Here is a 22,854-nt window from a genome sequence, read left to right as displayed (position 1 = left end):
GGTCAGCAGAGTTATTTCTGGAGCGCCCACCGGACCTCCAGGAGTCGACGCCCATTCATTCATCCGACCGCCTGCCAGCGGGGTAGGGGACACACACAGAGACGCACAACAACAAAAAATGTGTACACGCCTACATGCTCTGCCAATGGACGATCAGTCGGTGTGGGACACGTTCCATTTGATGAATCTCACCGCAACGGTGTCATGGCTGCCAATTTTTCCTCTTTTTTTTTTTCTTTTTTTGTCACCTAGAGCTATTTATGTTTTTGTATATGAGCGTGATTGTATGAGAGCTGCCTGCTGGTGTTTGAGCTGAAGGACGATGGAAACACACCTGGTTTTCGGGGTGACCTCATGTCTCAGACACACTGTCTCTCCGTCTGTCTCCGTTCCCTCGGCTGGCAGCACTGCTCACCGTGGTTATTGGATCACGCCTGTGGGTTTTTTTTTTTGTTTTCTTCTGCTGCTTTTGCTCAGCTTATGTAGATGATTTACAGTAGCTCGCAGACATGGATGCACACTTTCTGCAGTCGCACGAAAACACAGACGACGCAGAAAAAGGAAAGCACTCCGACACGCCAACAGAATGATTTCTTAGTCTCTGTTTCCTACCTTTTGTTCTTTGAGCCTCTCTCACTCCTTACCGTCATACACACACACACACACACACACATACACATCAATAGTCCATTAGGAGTGTGTTGCTTTCATTACCTCCAGCTTGGCCCTGAGACAGCCTTCAGAGTGGAGTACAGCAGAGCAGAGCTGGCCAGGATTGCAGTATATATAGCGAGAAGTCTGGTAATTGCCAGCTCTCTGTTCGCTCTATCCTGCCTGCGCGTCAGGTGGAAAGTATGAATCGGTGGTATCTGGGGACCACCCCCGGTGCGCTGCGCCGCATCTCGCTACTATGTCTGTCCCCCCACAGGGCACAAGTAATACGGGGAAAACAGAGTGCTTAAAGGCCTCAGAGAGTCCAACAACTGCCACTCTAACAATACATACCGCCGTGGGAATGAAATCAAAAAAAAAAAAAACAGGCAGCCCACACTTGCAGCTGAGAGGCGCCTAAAGATATACCCCGTCTAGAAGTCTCACTTTTCACGCCTTGCTTGCTACACGGTGGTGAGTTGCTGTTACCGTAGTGCAGCTTCTCTGTCGAGGTGGAATATTTTTGTTTGTTTTGTTTCACCTGCCAGAAGGCAGAAGGATGGTCGAGGAACAAAACATTGGAGGGGTCCGAAAACATTTGAAAATACTGCCAAAATTTGAGTAAAAGCCGACTCTCAAATATGCTGTTGAATATAGAGAAGTCGTTGGACAAGAATCCCTTCACAAAGAAACTCAATGTGAAGAATATCAAACATTCAACTGTCCATTGCAGTTGTTGCTTGTACTGTAACTGTAGAATGCCAGTATCAGTCGTATTCTTGTTGTCCTTGAATGTCTCTTTGAGGTAATGTAAGATACATAAAATGCGAGCACTGTTCCAGTTTCATTGCATTGTTACGAGGTTATTTACTTGTGTAACAGCCGGAAAGCCTTGCATTTACAATCTATACTGCTGGCGTCCATTATTCCTGGGTTGAGTGTGTAGATGTTTTGTCACAGATGTCCACCTGGACTCAAAGAAGAAGAATAGCTTTTGGTGGTCAAAGGTCACTGCAACCTCATCAAATACGTTTTTGGCCAATAATTCTTACGTTAATCACGACAATTTCACACATGTCTAATTGGATAAAGTGCCGTCATTTTCAACGGACAGGAATGTAAACTGCAACTTGACTGGTTGGTTATTGTCGTCTAATGCTGGCTTTTTCACCAATTTAACCTTTAATGTGAACTAAATGTTTTAAAGTGTGAACCGCTCTCATGCATAAATAGAAACTGAATAAACATATTAATGAATAGATCATTAGTGTTTGCAACTGCAATATGCCGATTATGTGATTTACAAAAAATTGCAAAAAAGAAATGAAGTTGATTTTTGAAGGTACAAAACCTTCAGCAGTCAATTACATATAAAGGATTTGTGGTGAACAGGCAAAAACACGCACAAGACTGTTTTCCACATGTGGTTGAACAATATAGTTCTGCTCTATTATTATATTATATTCCACTCAAATCATTCATCAAAGAAATGTTATTATACTGCAAAAGGCCTCGTAGCTCCCAGGCGAAATACACAAAGATGATTTATTTCTCTGACGTCCTTGTTAATCATACCTGCAGTACGTGCCATATAGAAGCATATACTGGTGCTTTTTTTTTTTTTTAAATGTGTGGCCTTCACCAGCATTTATAGCAGTGGTGCCTTAATGGCCTTTTTGTGCAGCACTCTGCCAGATAGCAGTGATGTAGTTATGATAATACCGCCACTAAGTTTCCCCATTCACCAGCCCCTGTCTGGATCCTCTTACACATAGACACACAGATTTATGAATTACCTCGAGCTAGTCATATCTCCCTTTTAGCCCCGAGACGTAATCTCGCCACAGATGCATCCAGATCAATTTTTCAGCATGTCTCATTTGCGGCGAGCGAGCAGCGGGCATCGGCACAGCGAGGGGTGAGCGTGGGGGGGATGGATGCAGTCGGGGTGTATCCAATTTCAGGCTGCAAAGCGAATGGCCTTGAAGATCAAGGATTATACAGCAGATTTCTAAGTCCGGCTGATATTGATTCGCTGTGCCCCTGGTGAGCTCGCCGTTGTACCTTCTCCCTGTAAGCTTTTCAATGTTGCTGCCTTAATGGCCCCCCTCGTCAGTATCGCCGCCCTGATCTATAAGGCCACAACAACTGACCCGTATGAATATGGCCTTTTGTTTTTCTAGATGTCACCAGTAATTCAAGGGGAAATCATGTGTGTACGGTTCATTTTGTTTGGATAAGGTATTATTTTTAGTTACAGGGTGTTAGCTGGTGCTGTTGGAGGCATTAAGATATGACAATTAGCTTCCAATAACACTTCCAAAGTGGGAAAACACCATAAACACTTTTAATGGTAGTGTTTCAGAGGGTTTCGTCGTAATGCACATTCTGGCAGACAAAGCAAGATCCCACCTGCTGTACATACATTCGACAATACATCTCTTAGTTAGGTTTGTGACCGTCTTCTTTCTTTTTAGATATCTGCTCCTCCATGAGGACAATCGTCAGAGCTTTACTCCTTTGTTGCTGTTCTGGCGTCCCGGTCTCAGTGAACGTGTGTTGTTGGACCATCCAGATGCAGAATTTTTTCCATAGAAACTTTACGTTTGAAATTCAGATCCTTTTCAGTGCTGTGCAGCAGAGGCATTAATCACGGGTGTTTTTCCTCACTTCTGATGCGTTTTGAAGCGCTGTCCCATACTGAGCCGCACCCTTGGCCCCCCTCTGTGACTTCACGGTCTCCATCTCCTTTGCCAGTCTGAGGCACGGAATTAAAAGTTTGTTGTCCTGCCATTTAGCCATCTGTTCTGCAACTTCCTCTTGTCTCCGCTGGTTCCCTTTCTCTCCATCACACTCCATTCACACCTTTCCCCTCTCCTTTTTTTTTTCCACTCCCGCACGCATTGTAAACCAGCAAACACTGTACAGCCACGTATTTGAAGTTTGGTAATTGCTTTTGGAAAAGCCGAGAAAAGGAAAAGATTGCTGCAAAGTGTGATTATTCAACAGTGCCCCTCTCAAAATACGAGAAAGAAAGACGGGCAAAAGGGGGTTGAGATGGGTGTCGGGATCTGGTTAACTCGTCAAACGGGGCCATTATGGGGTAGAATCAACAGCGGGGATTGTTAGATGTGTGCAGCGAGGGGAGAGCATGTACCAAAATCCCCTCAGTTCACACAGCCATTACAAACAAGAGTGGATTAGCCGGCAGCCCCCTGCTGGGACAGTGAATGGATGGGAATGGGAGAGATGACGGAGGCCGCTCCTTCCCCGGCATTATCTAAATAACAGGCCGGGGAATTCAATAAGTACCGGCCTCATCAGACCTCATCAGCTCCCCCAATTAAGCTGCACATCGTGGCGGCTGGCGGGCTGCTTGCCGTCGGTGACAGATGAGGGCCCGCGTGGCGGTGTGCTCGCCTCTGCAGCAGTGCATTGTTACAGTGAAAGCATTGGTGTGTGTGTGTGTGTGTGGTTTCTTTTGGAGTGGAATCAATAAGTGCTGATGAATATCATCAGTATAACAAGTGTTTGTACTAAAATACGGTCCAGGCCGACCCACTCAGGCTGTACTGCTGTCCTTTATGCAGCATTGATGAGGAGCTCCCCCTCTCCCCGATGGCTGACCTCAACTTCCAAGTAAGCAGGAGTTACCTTCACCGCGCCGGTGCCCGTGAACCCTGGTGATATCGACGTTGTGTCAATATCCCTCCCCTCCCGCATTACCTCCCTGTGTTTCCCCGGGGGAGCAGGACATGTGGAGAAAAAAGCACGGCTATCCCACATCGATTGGGGCCCATTAACGCCGACTGGGAAAAACAAAGCCTTTTCATCACTTTTGAGATGTTTAGGCAAGGACTTACCCAAAGTTGTTCTCCACATGTCGACCTCTCTCTCTGGTTATCGCTCTCTCAAGGGGAGGAAGGCGCACAGCTACTGATGCTAGAATAAATAATGCTGAGGAGTTTGCCAAGTGTGTAATTTTTCCCCAAAGGAATGTGCTATTAAGACGGCCTTCACACGTTTTATGGGTTTTTTTTGTGTGTTTTTTTTTCAAAGACTGAGAAGAAAACTGTAACTGACACAGGAAGGAAGTGCGGTCAGGTTTTGATCAGAGATTGTTTTGTTTCAAGGGTTTAAATCTCGAATTATGTTTGAACTGATTATTTTGGAGCATCAACAGTTTACACCACATTGACCGGTTCTTAACTAAATTTGTAGGAGGTAGAGAAAACGCTCTAATAGCGATGAGTCACGACAGAATCACTAGACATTATACACGGCAGACACGTAATGTTGCTGCGCAAGTCAATTGCAAAAGATTGTCAGTTTTGTATTTTTTTTTTTGTATTCACTTAATTACCTGAACTTTAGAATCTAAAGCAATTTATACATTTCAGGAGATCAGCCAGGAAATATAACAATTTCCTTTGAAAGCCTTTGATATATTCAGTGTGCACCATAAGAAAGATGCCACTTCTGTTGTCAGCAACTTTTTTGGGGGAAAGATTACTGTCAACGCTGCTCGAGAACAAAGAGAATACCGAAGAAATGAATGAGTTATGAGCCCTGGGAATGTCTGAAGCACTGTTTGAAGTTCATAAGTACAGGGGTCTGTCAGACGAAGGAGCAGATGAGTGGGTTAGCCATCTTACTTTGAACCTAACTAAGGCTTTTGAGTCCTTTATGGAGATGGCTACACAGCTAATCTGAAATTACCCAGCCAGTTCATAACACATCTGTGCCTGCTCCTGTTGTAGGACGACTATAGACATTATGTTTAATATTCTACAGGCATTTTGGTCACATGTCATTCAGAAAAGACAAACGGCGTCTCACTAAAACTTGGTGTTTACACCTGTTTGTACGCTTCATATCAGTATTTCTACACATGTATATCAACGTTATAGTGTTTTAACCGCTCATCGCGATTTTGATTTTGAAACGCATTCTGAATTATGATTTGGTTTCAGCAACAACACGTGGTTAATAGAAGATCATGTTTTGGGTTAAAATAAGTAAGTTTCCACTGTGACAACATCTGCATCTGTTAGTTCAGTAACACTAATGAGATTACTAAAATCTGTTGACAGTTACACTTGTAACACATCATTTTCCAACAATGACACGTTTGGTTATAGCAGCAAGAACCCCCATAAAGCAACGCTAGTGTCTTAAAATAGCTAAAGACTCTGAGAAAACAAGGCAAAAGAGACGGAGGATGTCGAGTAACAGATTTGACTTTTATGGGGGAGAATGGCAGAAACATAGTGCAGCCCTTCCTGTGCTGTCTTTGGTTGTGAGTGTGTAAAGATAGTGTGTGTGTGTGCGCACGCATGGCTGCTCTTTTGACAGCGAAAGAGCAAAGAGAGCTGCACCTGCAGCTTCTATCAACCAGTGGAAAGCTCCTTTCAGCGCGGCTTTAATTACAGTCTCTGCAGCTCTGCTCGGCTCAGACAGGCTGGTCTCCACGCAGCCAACCAAATCCTCTCACGCAAAGCTGCCTTCCTCCGCCACAGAGTCACCTGATCCCTAATCAGCCACGGTGCCACTCTTCATCGATTCCCAATCAATTACAGTAAAGGGGAGGCTGTGGAACCCCCCCCCCCCCCGCCCCTTCTCCCCTTATTAGTCCGGTGCCCTGCTTTCATTGATCATAAATCAACGTCACTGGCAGCATTGATCGTCAATCACCCCCAGTGACATTATTGATCCGGCTGGTCCCTCGGCTATAGGCCTGCCCTCCGCCCTCGGCCCACATTGCAGCCGTGGCGTATTGATCCCCCTCAGATACAGTATCGAGGGCTCTATATTGATAATTCATTTATTGTGCTGTAATTTCATTTTCTTTCCTGTCCATGCCGTTGTTACTGGAAGCCCCTCCGGTGGAAACCTAGTTAACAAACACACAGCCTTTTCTTTTTGTGCCTCATCATGCTAACTGATGAGGCTTTCTTGTGCTTGCGGCTCGAAGCATATTTTCCGCCTCTGTTCAAACGTCATTATCAATTTGCCGTCGACGGTTGCCGAAAGGTTACATAACCCTACTTAAACCAGAAACAAATCGTACTTTAGAATCCCGGGACCATCTGGGAAATTGTATGAGAGGCAAGGTATCGTTTAGCAACGCACCTAACGGCCAGCATGAGACTCCGAAGACAAACTGGATCACAACAGAGGGCTGCTTGTAATGCACTCTGAGTGTGAGTTTGTGTAACTCTGTGAATGTAAAGCAGTGCGGTACTGGAGAACACCATCAGCCAAATCTGTTCTTGATAAATAAACCTAAATTATTTTCGCTGCAGCATAATGTCGAAGCTGTGTAAAGCTGAGTAAGAGTGATTGATGTAAATAATGAAACCTCGGCGATAATAATACGAAACCCACGCTTATAGAAGATAGACTTCATCGCGTCTTCTGAGGTGCACTCGGAGACCGCAAAACCGATTTAAGTGTCATACTGTATATAGCGAGAGATATTTGCCGTAGGTCTGGTGGACGGGCAGTTCTGTTGAATTACAAAGCCCCCATCTGTATGATTCATCTCTATAGATGGGAGGTTTCACGGGTCACTGGAGGCGTTGGCAGTGTTATAATACTCTGCTAACAGGGACATAGATGGCTGCGCTGTCTGCCCACACAGGCAGCGGCACAGACAGTGGAAGCAGTCGTCAACCCCCACAGGCAAAGCACACCAGCAGCTGCTCTTTAGTCCGTCTGCTACAGCCAAAAACGGTTTGCCATGGAAAGAGAGCTCCACGGCCCGACCATGGCCAGTTTTAGGCCATAAGGCCAAAGAGAACCACGTATTTCTTGTTACTGTCTGGGGGAAGTCTCTTTACTTTTAGAAGTCTCTTTCCTTTTCTTTTGGTTATTTCATTGGAGAGTTGGTTATTGCAACATTTTCGTACACTTCAGTTACTTTTGTATTGATAATGTAATGGCAGCATAAGCCATCAGTATGAATTTGGATGAGATTTTTTGACAGCCGCGGCCAGAGGCATTGTGTTGTCGGGTCGTCCGCACCGACCGACATACAATCCATCCTCGTGATATCTCAGGAACACCTGGAGGGAATGTCTTCAATTATGGAACAATGTCCAAGGATGAACTAATTAGAATCTGGAGGTCAAGTGTCACGGTCACAGTGACCTCATGTCCGCCCCATTCTCGTGAACGAGATAACTCAAGAACAGCTTGAGGGAATGTCTTCGGCACAAACATCCATTTGGCCTCGAAGATGAATTTCATGACAAATTCACACAAATGTCGAATAGGATAAAATGATGAAGTGATCTTGAACAGACATGGATGTTAACTGCAACCTGACTGGTTGACGGAGGCATAATATCTAATTCTTTTTTACTCACTATGTCATAGAAAGGGGGTCTCTGTGTTACTGTGTTAGGAGCAACACAAATAAAATGTGCAGACCAGTGATGAAGACCTTTAGAATGAGTCTCCGAAGCAGACAGCCAGTCTCACTACTGGCCTGTGACGTATTGACGTCATGTCGGCGGTTGCACATCGTACTTGTTTTCTTAGCTGGGATCTTATTTCAAATCCACTCCGCAAATAGTGTTTTCAATCTCATACTATACTCTTACAAATCTGAAGCGACCACAGTGCGGCTTCTTGTAATTGCCACCCTGGCCAGCTGTGTAAAGCCGCCACTGATACTGAGACCTACTGCCGCAGCGAAGATGTTGGCACTGTGGAGCAGCATGTGTGGGTTCAACATTAGAAACATCTGCCACTGGCCACTTTAAAATTGCAGCTGACTGCAGGAACCAGCGACACCAAACTATGCAATTTGGAATCAATGCGGCGAGGACTGTCTGTTTGTATAAATGTTATTTCAATAAATGGATTGGGGTTTGTTACAGCTGGCCAACACACATGCACTAGCTTGTACTCACACAGCTCAGTCATTTTTTAGCCGTTTGTTTTCTCACCATGGCAACTACAAGCGGAATTAGCTGATTAAGCTCGAAAATAATTTCTCGTAGCTCAGAGCTCGTCTCACAGGAGTTGGCTGGCAGCTGGAAACCCACCGCCTGTTTGGCGCCGCACTTGCTGCTCACACATTTACTGTAAGGGTAGATTCATTCTGTACTCTGAGGCGCAACCAATATTTTCATCTGCTAAAATAATTTCAGCTGCACTCATGCGGAATGGTCTTCACCTTCTCTGTCCGAACGTTTCACAAAGATGTCTGCGAATTCCAGGACTAGCTAAAAGCCATGTTAGCGTGTTTTGCTTTCCCACCGCCATTAAATGGGCTCAGTCGAATGTCGTTAGTCTACTGCATTTTAGACGGACTGTTTGCCAGACACAGATGGAGCTCATCTCATCCATCAGCTTTATTTGTTTGAATCTGGTCTTGGATCAGAGTCTGCTCAGCGGCGCATGAAGAGATAGATGGATAGATGGATTGATAGATAGATAGAAAGAAATGGTGAGAGAGATGGGCCAACAGCACATAACCACGACAGAGAGCGATCGCGGGAGACGGACGGAGAGAGTGAGAGATGGATTAGCATGTCAGAGACTCCCTACATAACATTACTCTTGTTAAGTGCGCAATAGCTCATCGATCAGGCTTCTACCGCCCGCATCCAGGGCTCTTCCCTCCACATCCTTTCCCGTAATCCATAATATCATCTCAGGCTTGTACCGGCTGGCGTGCTGCAGAAGCCCTCTATGGGAAAGGTTGAGCGAAGGCTGATCAATAGCCGTAGAGCATGTGTAGCGGATGCAGAGTGAGAAGCGAAGGCGTTGTTGACATCCTTTCTCCCTATACTTATCTCACTCACTCTTCTATATAGTATATACCGTAGATCGTGAGGGGGAAAACTGGACGGCGCCTGTCACTTTTGCCATCGCCGAGTCCCTCTCTCTTCCGTCTCTTTCCGTCACTGTCTCACCATGTCTTTTTTTTTTTGTTGCCTCTCTATGACACCGTATCCGCCTTTCCATCTATCTCCCTCTCCCTCTTTGTCTCGCTCTCCTCTCGGCGCCCTCTCCATTTATCGGGCCGTGTCATTGAGCCGCGTGTGCCGTCCCTGTCAGCAAAACGGCTGGCGGACCGTCTTCATTTCCGCGCTGAAGGATGCGAGGCCAGCGTGGCAGTTGTGAGAGCTATCGACTGGGACCCGTCAAAGCCCTCCCCGTAGGGCGGTAGCTGCTGCCGCCTGTCTTCCCGGTTGGCGGCCATTCTGAGCTCGCCCATTTGACTCTAAAAATGGCGACATATATAAATGCCGCTGTAGTTTTGGTCCATGTGCCTTCTCGTTTGTCCTGTGCACCTGTAATATGTTTTTCATATCATGGCTACTTCATCTTTATCTATTTCTAGAACACTGTCCCTTGTGCCACCTTCCTCCTCATGTATCTGCCTCTGTCTCTCTCTCTCTCTCCCTCCCACTCTTTTTTTTTTCTCTCCCTTTCCCATAATACACAGCCTCCTCAGTCTGGGCAGACAGGTCAAGCTGGCTGATGGGAATCAGACAGTTGTTGATCCAATTAGAGATCCCCCCGAGCAGCGTCGGAGTGCCGCAGAGTTCCAATAAAATACTGTCCTCTTTCTTCCTTTTCTCGATTCCCTCCAAACACGTCCTTGCAGTGAAACACAGCGAGCCACCCGAATGACTTTTCAGAGACGCTGAGCTGAGGAAACTTCAAGCCAGGAAACCTGTTGGAACCTTGAACCAAAGTTGTCATTGAGAAGTGGAAAACTTCCTTTCTCTTAAAGCCCTTTCAGGCTGACACATTTTGGTACAAGTGGCCGAACAGCTGCCTCTGTTCGACCCTCTTCAGGGCTTTGCACAGACCGAGAGCAAAGCAAGGCCAGCACAGTTTGCCCTTCGAGCCCTTGTGAGAAGCCTCTTTTGTAACCGTCGCGATGGTGAAAAAGCTGGCTGTTTCACTGAAACCCTTTTACCCTGCTCCTTCTGCGGCTCGGGGGGCATTCCTGCATTGATTTCACCATTCAGGCCAAACAGATGTGCAATCCGATTCTGAGCAGCGGAATGATTGCACAACATGCAGACACTGATGCGTTTTAATGCACGGGCTGATTTGCATTCACGGATGAAGATGTTATTCAGCTGGCCTGGCGGGGCCATCCGGAGCACACACCTGCAGATACCATGAAGAAAAGGAACGGTGAGATCTGGTGGTCTCGCTGCGCTGGCTGTTATTCTGCAGACAAAGGGCTGATTTCCCCCAGATGCCGTAACAGCAACGATTACTTATGCAACGCTGCACTCAAAAGTGAAACAAGCCTCAATTTAAAAGGCTATTGTAATTGCACTGTGTCTTACAGAAGTACATATGCATGCACTCGTTGGTTCATTTTACTGGCTGCTTATGGGTCTATTGATGGGCAGAAAGCCACTGACTGTCTCTTCAGAGCCAAACGTGCAGTCTGGAGTGTGGTTGAGCCGAGGCCGTGATCACGTGAGGCATCTTCCTCTCGGTGAACCGTCTAGCACTTTGTGTGCTTGTCCGTGAGTTTTTATCTGGCACACATGCATGTGCGTACTGCATGTCTGCGGTCGCCCCTCGTTAACGTGTTTACCGGTTTCTACAGCAACACACATAAAATACAATTAGGTGTTCCCGAAGAGCACCTTGTTAGCGCAGTTGTTGACCTCTGACCAAAAGCTCTTTATGTGTTTTTCCCACGATTTTGGACCATTAAAGGGCAGCAAATTGGTTCATAAGGCAACTTTTTGGGGGGTTTTTTTAAGCGGCCTCCTCGACACATACTGCAGCCAGTGTGAAATGTGTTGTATTTGGAGCCCGTTTCCCAAAGAAGCAGCATCAGCATGCTAGTAAGAACAGCCAGTGGCCTAGTTTATTCCGGGCTGTGCCAGTGATGACGCTGTATGGCGAGAGGTCTAAGAAAGGTTTTTAGGCTGGCAGCAGTTAGCATTATGTGTCTGTCGGTATTTCTGCGTGTTTTCTTGGGTCGTAGCAGAGCGGTTTTAAGGGTGTGTGTGTGTGTTTGTGTGTGTCGGGGCTACGGAGGGGTGAGTGTGATCACAGGGCAGGCGGGGCGGTATGAGGCTGTTGATCTTGGGCCGCGCTCTTAAATAAATTGGCCAGCTCGCTGTGGGAACTGGGGATGCAGTCACGGGGGTAACGTCAGCGTGTTCCGTTTCAGATTCGGCAAATCTCTTCGATTGCTAATTATCTCTCAGAGTGCCAGAGGAGAGGTTTGGAAGAGCTTTTGTTGTTTTTCTTATGCAGCGTCTCTCTCACTCTCCCTCCCCGGCAACATTCTCCTGGGCTGACTCTGAAAAGTTTGGTCCCATTGTAGACCCTCGAGCCACATAAACACATTTTAAGTTTCTGTTTGTTTGCGTTTCGTTTGTGCCACGTCCCTCCCACACAGTGTAATTACAAAAGAATTCCCTCAAATGTGGCAGAAAATGTAAATTAATCAACACATTATCATGTTAGCTCATCAACGCCCTAATTATTTCTTTCAACTGGAACACTCGCTCGTCACAAGTTCACTCCAGCTTGTTTTACTGCCGTCACTCACTACCTTGTCGATCCCGACACCACGTCTTTCTCCCCTGTCTTGTGCATGCTGCAATATTATCAAGGCCCAAGCGCCTCCAAACATCTGGGGAGCGGGGATTAAACCATCAACAATCCTCCCGGTGTGATGAAAGGTCCCGTTGCTCACCTCTGCCGCAGACAGTTTGCCTGTGTCGTCACGGAGCGGCCGTGTCGCGAGCTGCCAGGCCCGTAATGCGAACGCGATGACAGGCCGTCAGGTCCCTTCTAAGCCACCAGGTGCAGGGCAGCAGCGGTTCAGGTGTTTGGACAAGCTCGCTGGCTCGGTGCGCGCTGTACTGTTGCTGAACTGTGCGGCCTTCACAGGGAACAGAGCGCTTGATCCCGGTGTAGATTCTCACTCCGTTTCCCTTGTTTCTCCCACGGTCGCTCACCTGTTCCTCTTATCTCTTTCACTCTCCTCCCGGGTTTCTTTCTCTGACTTGTTTGTCTCACGCTCTCTGTTTCTTTTCGTTGGTCCAACTGTCTCCATTCCCCTCTCTCATCGCTCCACAGTCTGCCTCCAAAGAGATTCCGATCGCGCTGACGCAGACTGGAAAGGGGGACGGACAATGTTAAGACCCCCAGATCCCGGGCCAAGAGAGCCGACAGTTTCTCATGAGAAAAGCTTTTTTCATATCTGCTTTTTTTTTCCTCCCCCCTTTCACTCTCTTTCATTGAGCCTTTCTTTCATCATTCGCTACATTTTCTCTCTACCTGACTCCATTTTTGTCTCTGTCGGTGCTCACCTGCAGCTCTAGTGTGAGAAAGTGCCCTTTGAGAAGTTACATTCATGGCGGCGTAGGTCATCGCAACACTTTCATCAACCTCTTATCTGCAATCATGCATACAAAAGGCTGTTGATACAGAGGCGGCTTGGATGAGGTTGCAGTACAGAGAGCTTTTTTAAAATTCTTCTTATTAGATTAATAACAGCGTCATGTTTTCCTGCCGGCTGATGATAGACACTTGCCAGCTCTGTAGCGAGGGCACTCGAGTGAATCCTCTGTTACTTTTGTTCTCACGATTTAGGATGCCCCCAGTGTTTACTCAGAGAACAGCCACATTACCATCTGTGACAGCCTCTGCTATTTCAATTAAAAGAGAAAAAGCCTGTTAATAAAGTGAAACACGGAGGGATTACGTGTCAGGAACGCCTTCTAGAAAAAAAAAAGAGAAGCTTGGGCTGACAGAGCGGTCCTGCATTACCATCTCAGAGGTATTTTACAAGAGCGATTACTGTGATTATTATTTCAACAATACCCTGCAATGCTCTTTCATGGGCTGCCAGCCCGGGCCGGGGGTAGCGCGGGTAGCCTGCCAACATCGTCAGTCTGGGAATTTTTCTTGGAGCTCCGTAGGAAAGAAGAGGGGAGGGAGGTGGGGGGGGAGACAGAGAAGATGGTAGAAGAGAAATGCGACCCAGTTCAAAAGGGCTTCTGTCTCTCTGATGGGTCACAGTATGCAGTCCTCCTAATGTGATTTTGTCCTCTCTCTCTCTTTCTCTCTCTCTCTGCAGCTCCCACGGAGCCTTTGCTGTGCAAATTTGCCGACGGAGGGCAGAAGAAACGCCAGAGCCAGAGCAAGTACCCTCAGAACGGGAGGCCGTGGCACAGAGAAGGCGAGGTAAGACGAGCAAGGGCAACTGTGGCTCAGGGGGGGGTAAGGCGGGTCGTCCACTGATCCTCGGTAGGGTCCCCGGCTCTTCCAGGCCACATGTCGAAGTGTGGCGCGATATGAAAAGTCTGTTTACCATTTAAGATGTTACACCAATGCATGAGCCGTCATCTCTCAACATGTGCAGATCCCACCGAATACTAGACTACTTTTTTTTTTCTGCATGAGGATCACCTGACAAGAATATGATAAATGATCAACTGAATTTGGTGTGCCACAACAGCAATATTAATAATCATTAAGGACAAACCATCATTTACAATTCAACAAAATTATTATGATGACAAAGTCCATTGCGCTTTCGGCCACACCCTAACCCCTGCCTCTCCTCTCTAGCATTGAGACAGGTGTAACAACCTAATTTTTCACAATTTTACATAATTTCCTCAACATTTATTCTTGAACTGATCGACAGGAGACCCAGGTATGGCCAAAAAATCTCAGTCGGCCAAACTCTTTCCATTCCATCATGACAAGGCGATTACCGACAAGGCATTTACCTCTGAGGTAATGGTATTTCTAATAGCAGGCCCCACCGTGCTCACAAGGCCACTTGAGAAGTTGCCAACATCTGGCTTTATGTAAACCATTACTGCCAGTCGTTTGTATTTACTCTAAGCTATGGAGCCGTTAAAAAAAAAAAAAGAAAAGAAAAGTACCCCAGATATCGATCAAACTGCCCCCAGATGTATAGGTGCTGTCACGCAAATTGCATCTCAAGCCGAACGCCTCACTGAACACGTATATTCCCGCCATACATCAGAAAGCAGGAATTGGATACAGAGCTATGGTAACATATTCATCAGCAACATGTGGAGGCAAGGTTAAAGTCTCTTCATACTGTAGGCTACCAACCAGCTATACTGGGAAGGACACACAGAGGAGACGTGTGGAGGAGTGCTTCCGACTGGACTATATAGAATAGAGTGAACACACACACACACACACATTCAGTGAGGCTGACAGTTGTGCTGAAACTGCAAGGTAGATGAGACCATGAGAGATGAAATGTTTGTCCTTCAGAAAACACATGCTCTGTCTGTGTGTGTGTGGGTGTTGTGAAGTGACTGTGTGTGTGTGTTGTGAAGTGAATGGTGGAGCATTACACTAGCCATGCGTGCGTGTGTGTGTCTGTCTGTCCATCACATGTTCAGCTTACATCTATAAGCCAGCGAAGCGTGTTTAACCTAAATTGTATTGCTACATCTCCTCGCCGGCCAACACACAGTAACAGGGTCAACTCAGTTGACTGGAGGTAAAGTGAGATGACCGTGGATATGTGTGTGTGTGTGTGTGTGTGTGTGTATGATGAGAACAAAGGAAAATACCTACATTGTCAAAATGGAGGAAACACTCAACTTGTCCTTTTGTTCATTTATTCTCCGCCCCTTACCTCCTCTGCATTAAACACATACTACCTTTTGTAACTTAAAACAGCTGCGTACGGTGTCACACAGAACTACTACTCCTACTAATTTGCTTTTCTAAATACCTTCTAGAGGAAAACCGGCGACTGTCAAAAAAACCCTAGAGGTGGTTGTGCATGAAAATCAATCGACCTGCAGTTTCTGAAATACTCAAATCAGCCTGTCTGGCACCAACAAACCATGTCACGCTCAAAGTCACTTACAGCACCTTTCTTCCCCATTCTGATGCTTCGTCTACATGCCTAAAGTTTATTCTGATGAGCCTGCACGTGACATAGGAAGGAAAGGTAAATCTGAATCATGGCTCGATGAATCACATGTTCTCAGGCCACAAAAAACTGAGCAGATTGTCTTATTTCACAGTTTGTGGGTTGGTAGCCACTCCTCACACCCTGTGCACAGGCACTGAAAGAGTATGTTTTTCACGTTCTCTTTAAGACCTGAGTCCTGGGTTTGAGTCCTGAGTCCTACATGTTGTCAGGTTAAGGCAACTACAGCAGGAGTTTAGGAAAAGCTTGTGTTTTGATTTACTATTTAAAAAGTAGATGCATCTTACCTCGTGTTATAAGTCACCAGTGTCTTTCCTGATACTCAATCAGGAACACAATCTCTCTCTAAGGTTAAGTGCTTTGAGTTGCCTCAATATAACCCTAAAGTTCTTAATCACACTTAATCATATTTAAAGGTCAACAGTAAAACATATTGCAGGGATGTTCAGTGGCAGTGAGCAGTTTGCAGATGCTGTACATTCGATATAAATATATTCAAAGCATAAGAGTTTCCTCTTTGTGTTGAGCAAAATAACCAATCCGTTAATTTATTATGAATTGAAGTTTAAGCAGACAGGGTTGGTCTCACACACATGAAGGCATTTAGTCCCACTGGCTATAAATGTGATTTTGGCTTTCATCATCATGGAAAAATAAATTAAACTACAAGCTAACCGTCAATAGGCAGAGACACACAGAAACAATGTGTTAAATGTGTTAAAGCCGTTTGGGCTTTGCTTTCTGTCTGAACACACTTTTAAACTCAAAGGCTTTGTGTTCCTATTTGTGTTTTCATCTCCATTTAAAGTTCTCCATGTTGTCTTAGTAAGAGAGAGATCCCTCCTCTGCATTATCCCGCTCCAACAGTGTCCCGACCCCGTTGCATGTTCTTCACCGAAACACGTGGTCGATAACTTAGTGTTTGTGAACATCACCACAGTTTCAGACACAGTACCAGTGCGGCAAAATCAGACACGGAGAAAAGAAAACTCGCTGCACACTTATACTGCTTTTCATTGATTCATCATCAGTGTTTTGTGAACAGCGTTTCCCATGTGTATGTTCATTACACAGCCCAGGTGCGCTCCATTTGATGTCATTATGAGCTCAGGGATTTGTCCTGCTGAAGGTCTAGTGACTGAAAGCTTGGCTTTGTCATTATAAACATGTGTTGGGGCCAAAATATACAGCGCCTCATCTCCAATTCATCTCAACATATATAAAAGAAACATTATTTCTTACATGTGTCCATCTTATCAGTTGAGAGAATAAGGTTAAGCGTAATGAGTAATGCTAAGCACGTGGCGGAGACTGTAAACATCCAGGTTAAAGGACTAGACCTCATTTAGACTTGATATTAACATGCAATCTGATATGTTATCAGATTGGCATTTTGTCACACAGTCGGCCTTTTTGCACTTGGTATTAATAAGCATTCTTATGATCGTGGATGCCAATATGCTAATTCGGTAGGCCGAGCTAGCGGACTACTTGTTGTCCTTTGCTGAGGAAGAGGGGGGGGTCATCTGTAGCTTTTTGCCTGCCTCGCTGGAGAGAGCAAAAAGAAGAAAGAGTCGGGTGACCTTTCAACAGATTTCTTCTTTACACTTTGCATTCACACCTTTTAGAGATCTGATCGCAATGCAAGTCAGACCTCCTCCAATGATCTGGCTCCTCCGATGCCATTCTGCATGCATTTACACCTATTCGAGCCATTAGAAAGGCCCTTATGAGGATAGCATGTAGTGTGAGTGTGCGTGGGTGTGTGTGTGTGCACGCGTGTGTGTGTGTGCATCCTTGTGGTCATTGATCACCAGTGCAGGCAGGGCAGGGGGTAGATGGGAGATAGGCATCACATGTTAGTCCGTTTATCAGAGCTGAGGCCATTCCTCACCTCGCTCCCCCTGGCAGGCAGATGAAGGAGAGATGCAGCCATGCCTCTCTCTCTCTCTCTCTCTCTCTCTCTACCTACCTTCTTCCTCTCTCTATCTCAACAGTATATCTCACTCTGCTTTTGCCTCTTTCTCGCACTCTCCTCCTCCTCCTCTTCTTGCTGTTTCTCTCTCTCTGTCACACTCTGTCTCTTCTTCCTCCACGTTTGAAGTCTTCCCAGATCCCACAGCAACATATGGAGCGAGCGAGAGCGAGTGACTCACTGAGACTAAGAGAAGGAAAGAGAGAGGGAACACATTGCGCGATCAGTCAGGAGTTACAAGGGGTTGAGTGCTGCGGGGCGGGCTGATGGTGAGGATTGAGAAACGATATGACAGATTTTCTTGTAAACTACCCAAAGTGGGAGTCTAGAAAGTGCTGTGTCTCACTGTCTCATGCTGACAAACTTATTAGTCACATTTTTATACACCGCACGCACACACACACACACACACACAAGCACCATGGGTGTTCGTTCTTTCTCTCTCTCTTTCTCCAACACACACTCCTACACACAAAAAAGTTTCAAAGTCACACTTCTACAAGCACCTACTCCAGGGGAATGAGTGAAGATGAAAAAAAACATCTGGCTTTCCACTCTGTGTGCAAGCCTGACAGGTGTGTGTGTGTGTGTATGTGTGTGTGTGTGTGTGTGTGTGTGTGTGTGAGGACCCAGATACGATGACTCGGCCTCACCCTTGTTAGGGTGTGCGTGTTAAACACATGGGATGCTAACACGCACGCACACGTTTTTTAATGCTGCTCTCTCTGTAAGGTAAAATGCATTCACATTTGAATTGAAAATGCATTAGACAAGACAAAATGCATTTTGTACACCCAAGAGCACAGATAAATGCATTATTCACAACTTGCAAAAACTTGAATTAATGACTGACTTCAAGAAGTCCTTCTTTTGAAATGCGTTATAATGTGATTGTAAGTTACCCTTGTTGGCTTTATGTAAAGGTAAAAAAATATATCGATCCAAGAACAGACAAAACGTTACTGAAAGCAGACAATGCTCAGATTATAAAGATTATAATGTTTTACAACGATGGGAATTTTAAAACACTAGATCCTTGCAAAAAAGAAAAATGTCAGTGACACAATCGTGACGTATTATGATACTTGGACATTTTTCACAATGTTTTATGATTATTGTTATGAAGCATTATGAATTTGAATGAGTCAAAGAGCAGATTACACGTTACAAGTATGTTAATGATGCATTATAGACATGAGCATAGACAGTGTCAGTTAAATCATCTTAATCACTGCATGAGGTGAGAAAGTGTAACTGGATGTGGACCGATACATTAGCATGTTCTTTTAGCGAGCTCTTTGAAGGCCTGGTCCGTCCCTGGCAGCTTTTGTCAGAGCCGAGCTTTATTCGCAGGATCTGTACAGTATCAAGGTTTTATTTTTTCAGTCTTTAAATGAAGCTCAGAAAAAAAATAAAAAACTGTCTCTTTCATTTCCTATCTCCTTTCTGCGACAAAGCCAAAAGCTGACCTCATCAGTAATCAGTCATTGGCCAGGCAGGGTCTCCGGTCAGGAGCTTCTCTGCTGTGGTATTCACCAGAACATGGAACCCAGGGCAGCACTGGAGGGAGATATCAGCCTCACCAGACAGCTGGTCACATCTGCCACCGCTATCAGCGCACATGTGAACACTCGCACACGCAAACATGCAGGCTTGACCTCACATTTAGTTGAAAGACGGTGTATAAACACAAAGACTTTTGCACACTCACAGACGGGGACTTTGAACACTGAAGGTGAAAACACACAAAAGTAGTAGATTTTTAAATAACACGGGCTGATGCGAGTCCCTTCATCTGGCCTTTACAGCTTTACATGAAATGTCTCTGAAAGCCTTTTTTAACTATGCGTCCACACATCCCCATTCATTCGGTATAGATTATCTGTGATTGCTCAATGTAGTAGGTTTGGGTCCAGGCTCCCTGATCCCCACCTGCTCATCTGAGCTGCTATTCCCTTAGCTCAGTGTAGGTAGCCCTCTGGAGGAAGAAGGGCAAAAAAAAAGAGGGTAGGAGGGTAGATTAAGAGATGAGGGATGAAGAGGGAAAGGTAAGGAGAGAAAGGAAGAGAACACAAGATGATGGAGGAAGAAAGGAGAAGGGGGAGAGCAAAGTCAGAGAGAGAAAGGGCAAGAAGAGGAGGTGTGTATACGCGATGTGTGCGTGCGAGAGTGTGTGTGTGTGTGTGTATGCTGATGAAATCTGCCGTCCTCAGCAGCCTCCCGTTAAAAGAAATCGGATTAGCTCTCCTCCAAGAGAGAACCTTCAGGAATGCAGATGACGGATTGCGGCGCACAGGTCTCTCTCCTGGACTCTAAGAGGGCCCCACACACACTTACACACACATACACACACACACACACCATCAGCAGACAAAGAACTCAGTTTTCTGCTCACTCCTTTTCTCTCCAAAGGGCATTTCTTCATTTCCTCTCATTCATAAATACATGATTTAATATGTGATTGAAATAGAAAAAGACACGTCCTCAATACCAATTCACTTTGTCCTATTGACGGAGCTGTTCCCTACATTCGCTTTGTCACTTGTCAGTTTTTCCAATTTAAAAATAAGATGAATTTGATTAAATGTATTTTGTACAAAGAGAATCAGGGTACAAATCGCGTTATACCCAAAGTACAATAAAGGTGCGGCGAATTATGTGGGTGACATTGGTGCAGGAAGAAATCGACAGATTTCCCAGAGACATACAGAACATAACCGGAACAAAATAACACACTCAGGTGACAGAATGCGGTCCAGTGTACATGCACCTGTCCAATACTATTTAGACCAAGATATTAATCCTTCCTGACGAAGGTCTATCCACGGAAATCTTGTGACTCAACAAAATAACGTTGTTTGGTCCTACGCACCTGTCTGAAGACTTAAAGGAGTAGTTTGACATTTTGGGAAATACGCTTATTGCAGAAACTTATATGACAAGATAGCTCACTAATTAACACGGCATATCTCATTCGTTTAATCTGTACAAAAATCTAAATGTACAAACAAATCTTCTCATTTAACTCTCAGAAGAACTCACAGAAAATGGCAAATAAGCACATTTTCCAAAATGTTAAGATATTCCTCTTAATGGTAAAAACAAAAAAAAAGATAATGTTATGTCTTTTTAATTGCTACTTTTTTCCTGTTGCAGCTTCATGTCATTTGTTAGTGTTTCTGATCCGACTCTCTTGATTTGTGATTAATCCTGCGTGTCGTTGTTTTTCTCTCTTTCAGACTGGCATGGCGTTAACATATGATCCCGCTGCAATGCAGAATGGGTAAGAGCTCGACAGTCAATCCATCCTTGCCACCATCTAATACACTCACCTCTTGGCTCATAGGGCCCCGGTCAATACAACTGCCATACATAAAGATGAATGTAGTGGCTGCACTTTGTTACTGTTTGATTAGGAAAATGTATATGGACGTCAAATTTTGGTTTGTGTCGGTGAGAAATGGCAGAGCGTAGCTGTTTGGCTCTTCATGTGTGTGTGTGTGTGTGTGTGTGTGTTCCTGTGTCTTTGTGTCATGACTTAATGCCGCTGTGGAAATAAATGACCCGGCAACATGTTTTATTTTTCCCCGCAGTACTGAGGCAGGAAGGAGGGTGTTGAGGCTCCCCTCTATCTCCCTCTGGCCTCAGTCACTCACAGGAAGCCCCTCATCCCCCACTTCCTAAACCACTTATCCCCCAGTGACTTGGAGTCGATCTGAACCCCCAAAAAAAAAAGAACTGGATGAATAGCATCACTCATTACACACAGCCTGCCATGTAAAAGCCTCCTCTGCGGCAATTCCGCCAAATTATAATCCCGCAGATATTTGTGTTAAGCAACAGACCTGCTGGGTAAGGAATGATTCACTCGTAATACATTCGACCAGAAGTTAAGCCTAATGAACGTGTTCCAGAAAAAAAGGGGAAAGGGGTGAATTAAGTAGCAAAGAATGTTAAAGAAGTCGGTTTTATTCAAGGGCTAATGCAATGTAGGAAACAGAAAAATAAAGTGAATCAGCTAGCAAGGAATGTAGAAGTATATAGTCAATTTAATTCATGTATTAATGCAAAGTAGAAAATAAAAATGCAGTTGAAGAGAAAATGTAAAACAGAAATGCCACTTTATATTTGTCAGACTGTGCTTACTGGTGCATCAAAATTCAAGTGCAAATTGGATTATCCATCCATCCATTTTCTGCCGCTTATCTGGGGCCAGGTTGTGGTGGCGAGGTAGTCCAGACGTCCCTCTCCCCTGCAACGTTTTGCAGCTCATCCAGGGGCATTCTGAGGTGTTCCCAAGCCAGATGAGACACATACAGTGATCCTTGCAGTGTGTGCTAAGGTCTACCCCGGGGTCTCCTACCAGTTGGAAAAGCTCTAAAGGAAGACCCCCAGTAGACATCCTGATCAGTTGCCCGAACCACCCCAACTGGCTCCCTTTGATGGAAAGGAGCAGCTGCTCCCTCCGGATGTGTCAGGTCCCTGAGTCGAGTCACCCTATGGAGGAAACTCTTGACTGCTTGTATCCGCAATCTGATTCTTTTAATCACTACCCAAAGCTCATAGGTGACCATGGGTGAGTGTTGGAGCATCGATCGATCGCTAAATGAAAAGCTTTTTCCTGCTGGCTCGGCTCCCTCTTCCCCACTTCGGTCCGGTACAACTCCTGCATTACGACTGACACTGCATCTACCCACCTGCCGATTTCACGCACCATTTTACCCTCAAGTCCCGGAGATCCTTGAACTTCTTCCCTTGGCGACAGAAAACACTCCCAAAGCCAGCCAGAGCAATCCACCGCTTTTAGGCAGAGAACCACGTTCTCCGATACAGAGGTGCTGACTCTCACCCCGGACTTCACATTCGTCTACAAACCTCCCCAGTGGGTGCTGGAAGTAGCAGTCTGATTAAGCCAAAAGAACCACATCATCTGCAAAGAGCAGATGTGGCAAATCTGGGGTACCCAAATCAGACACTTTATTCCCCCAGGCTGCACATTGAGAATTGTTGACAACCCTGCATGGTTCTCCACCAGGGTTGTCCCAACACCAACTGAAAAGTGTTTGACGTCCTGCTGAGAATACCGATCTGGCTCGTAGCAATAGCCGCGGTTACACATTCTCCGGCTATAACCCCCACAAGACCCTACATCTCTGTCTGCTGCCTGGCTGACAATGTGGGTGGAAGGCCTGCAGGGCAAATCGGATTAGTGAATTTAAAATACAATTAAGATGCAAATTACCCATATATATATATACAGTATATATATATATATATATATATA

At 45.5% G+C, this 22,854-nt stretch overlaps 1 protein-coding gene across 11 annotated transcripts in view; it reads left to right on the top strand.

Moving 5' to 3' along the window:
• rbms3 (RNA binding motif, single stranded interacting protein) overlaps positions 1 to 22,854 on the top strand; it is a 277,908-nt gene that overhangs the window by 224,064 nt on the left and 30,990 nt on the right. For all 11 annotated transcript variants that reach the window (XM_031866616.1, XM_031866614.1, XM_031866615.1 and 8 more), the window contains 2 exons: positions 13,742 to 13,848; positions 20,810 to 20,853. In XM_031866616.1, coding sequence (XP_031722476.1) covers positions 13,742 to 13,848; positions 20,810 to 20,853 — 151 coding nt within the window. The remainder of the gene's footprint in view (positions 1 to 13,741; positions 13,849 to 20,809; positions 20,854 to 22,854) is intronic.

The sequence above is a fragment of the Anarrhichthys ocellatus genome, unplaced genomic scaffold (assembly GCF_004355925.1).
Source record: "Anarrhichthys ocellatus isolate YVR2014 unplaced genomic scaffold, GSC_Weel_1.0 scaffold35, whole genome shotgun sequence".
Lineage (NCBI taxonomy): Eukaryota > Metazoa > Chordata > Actinopteri > Perciformes > Anarhichadidae > Anarrhichthys > Anarrhichthys ocellatus.
The sequence above is the reverse complement of the archived record's forward strand: the minus strand, read 5'-3'. Positions and strand labels throughout refer to the sequence as shown.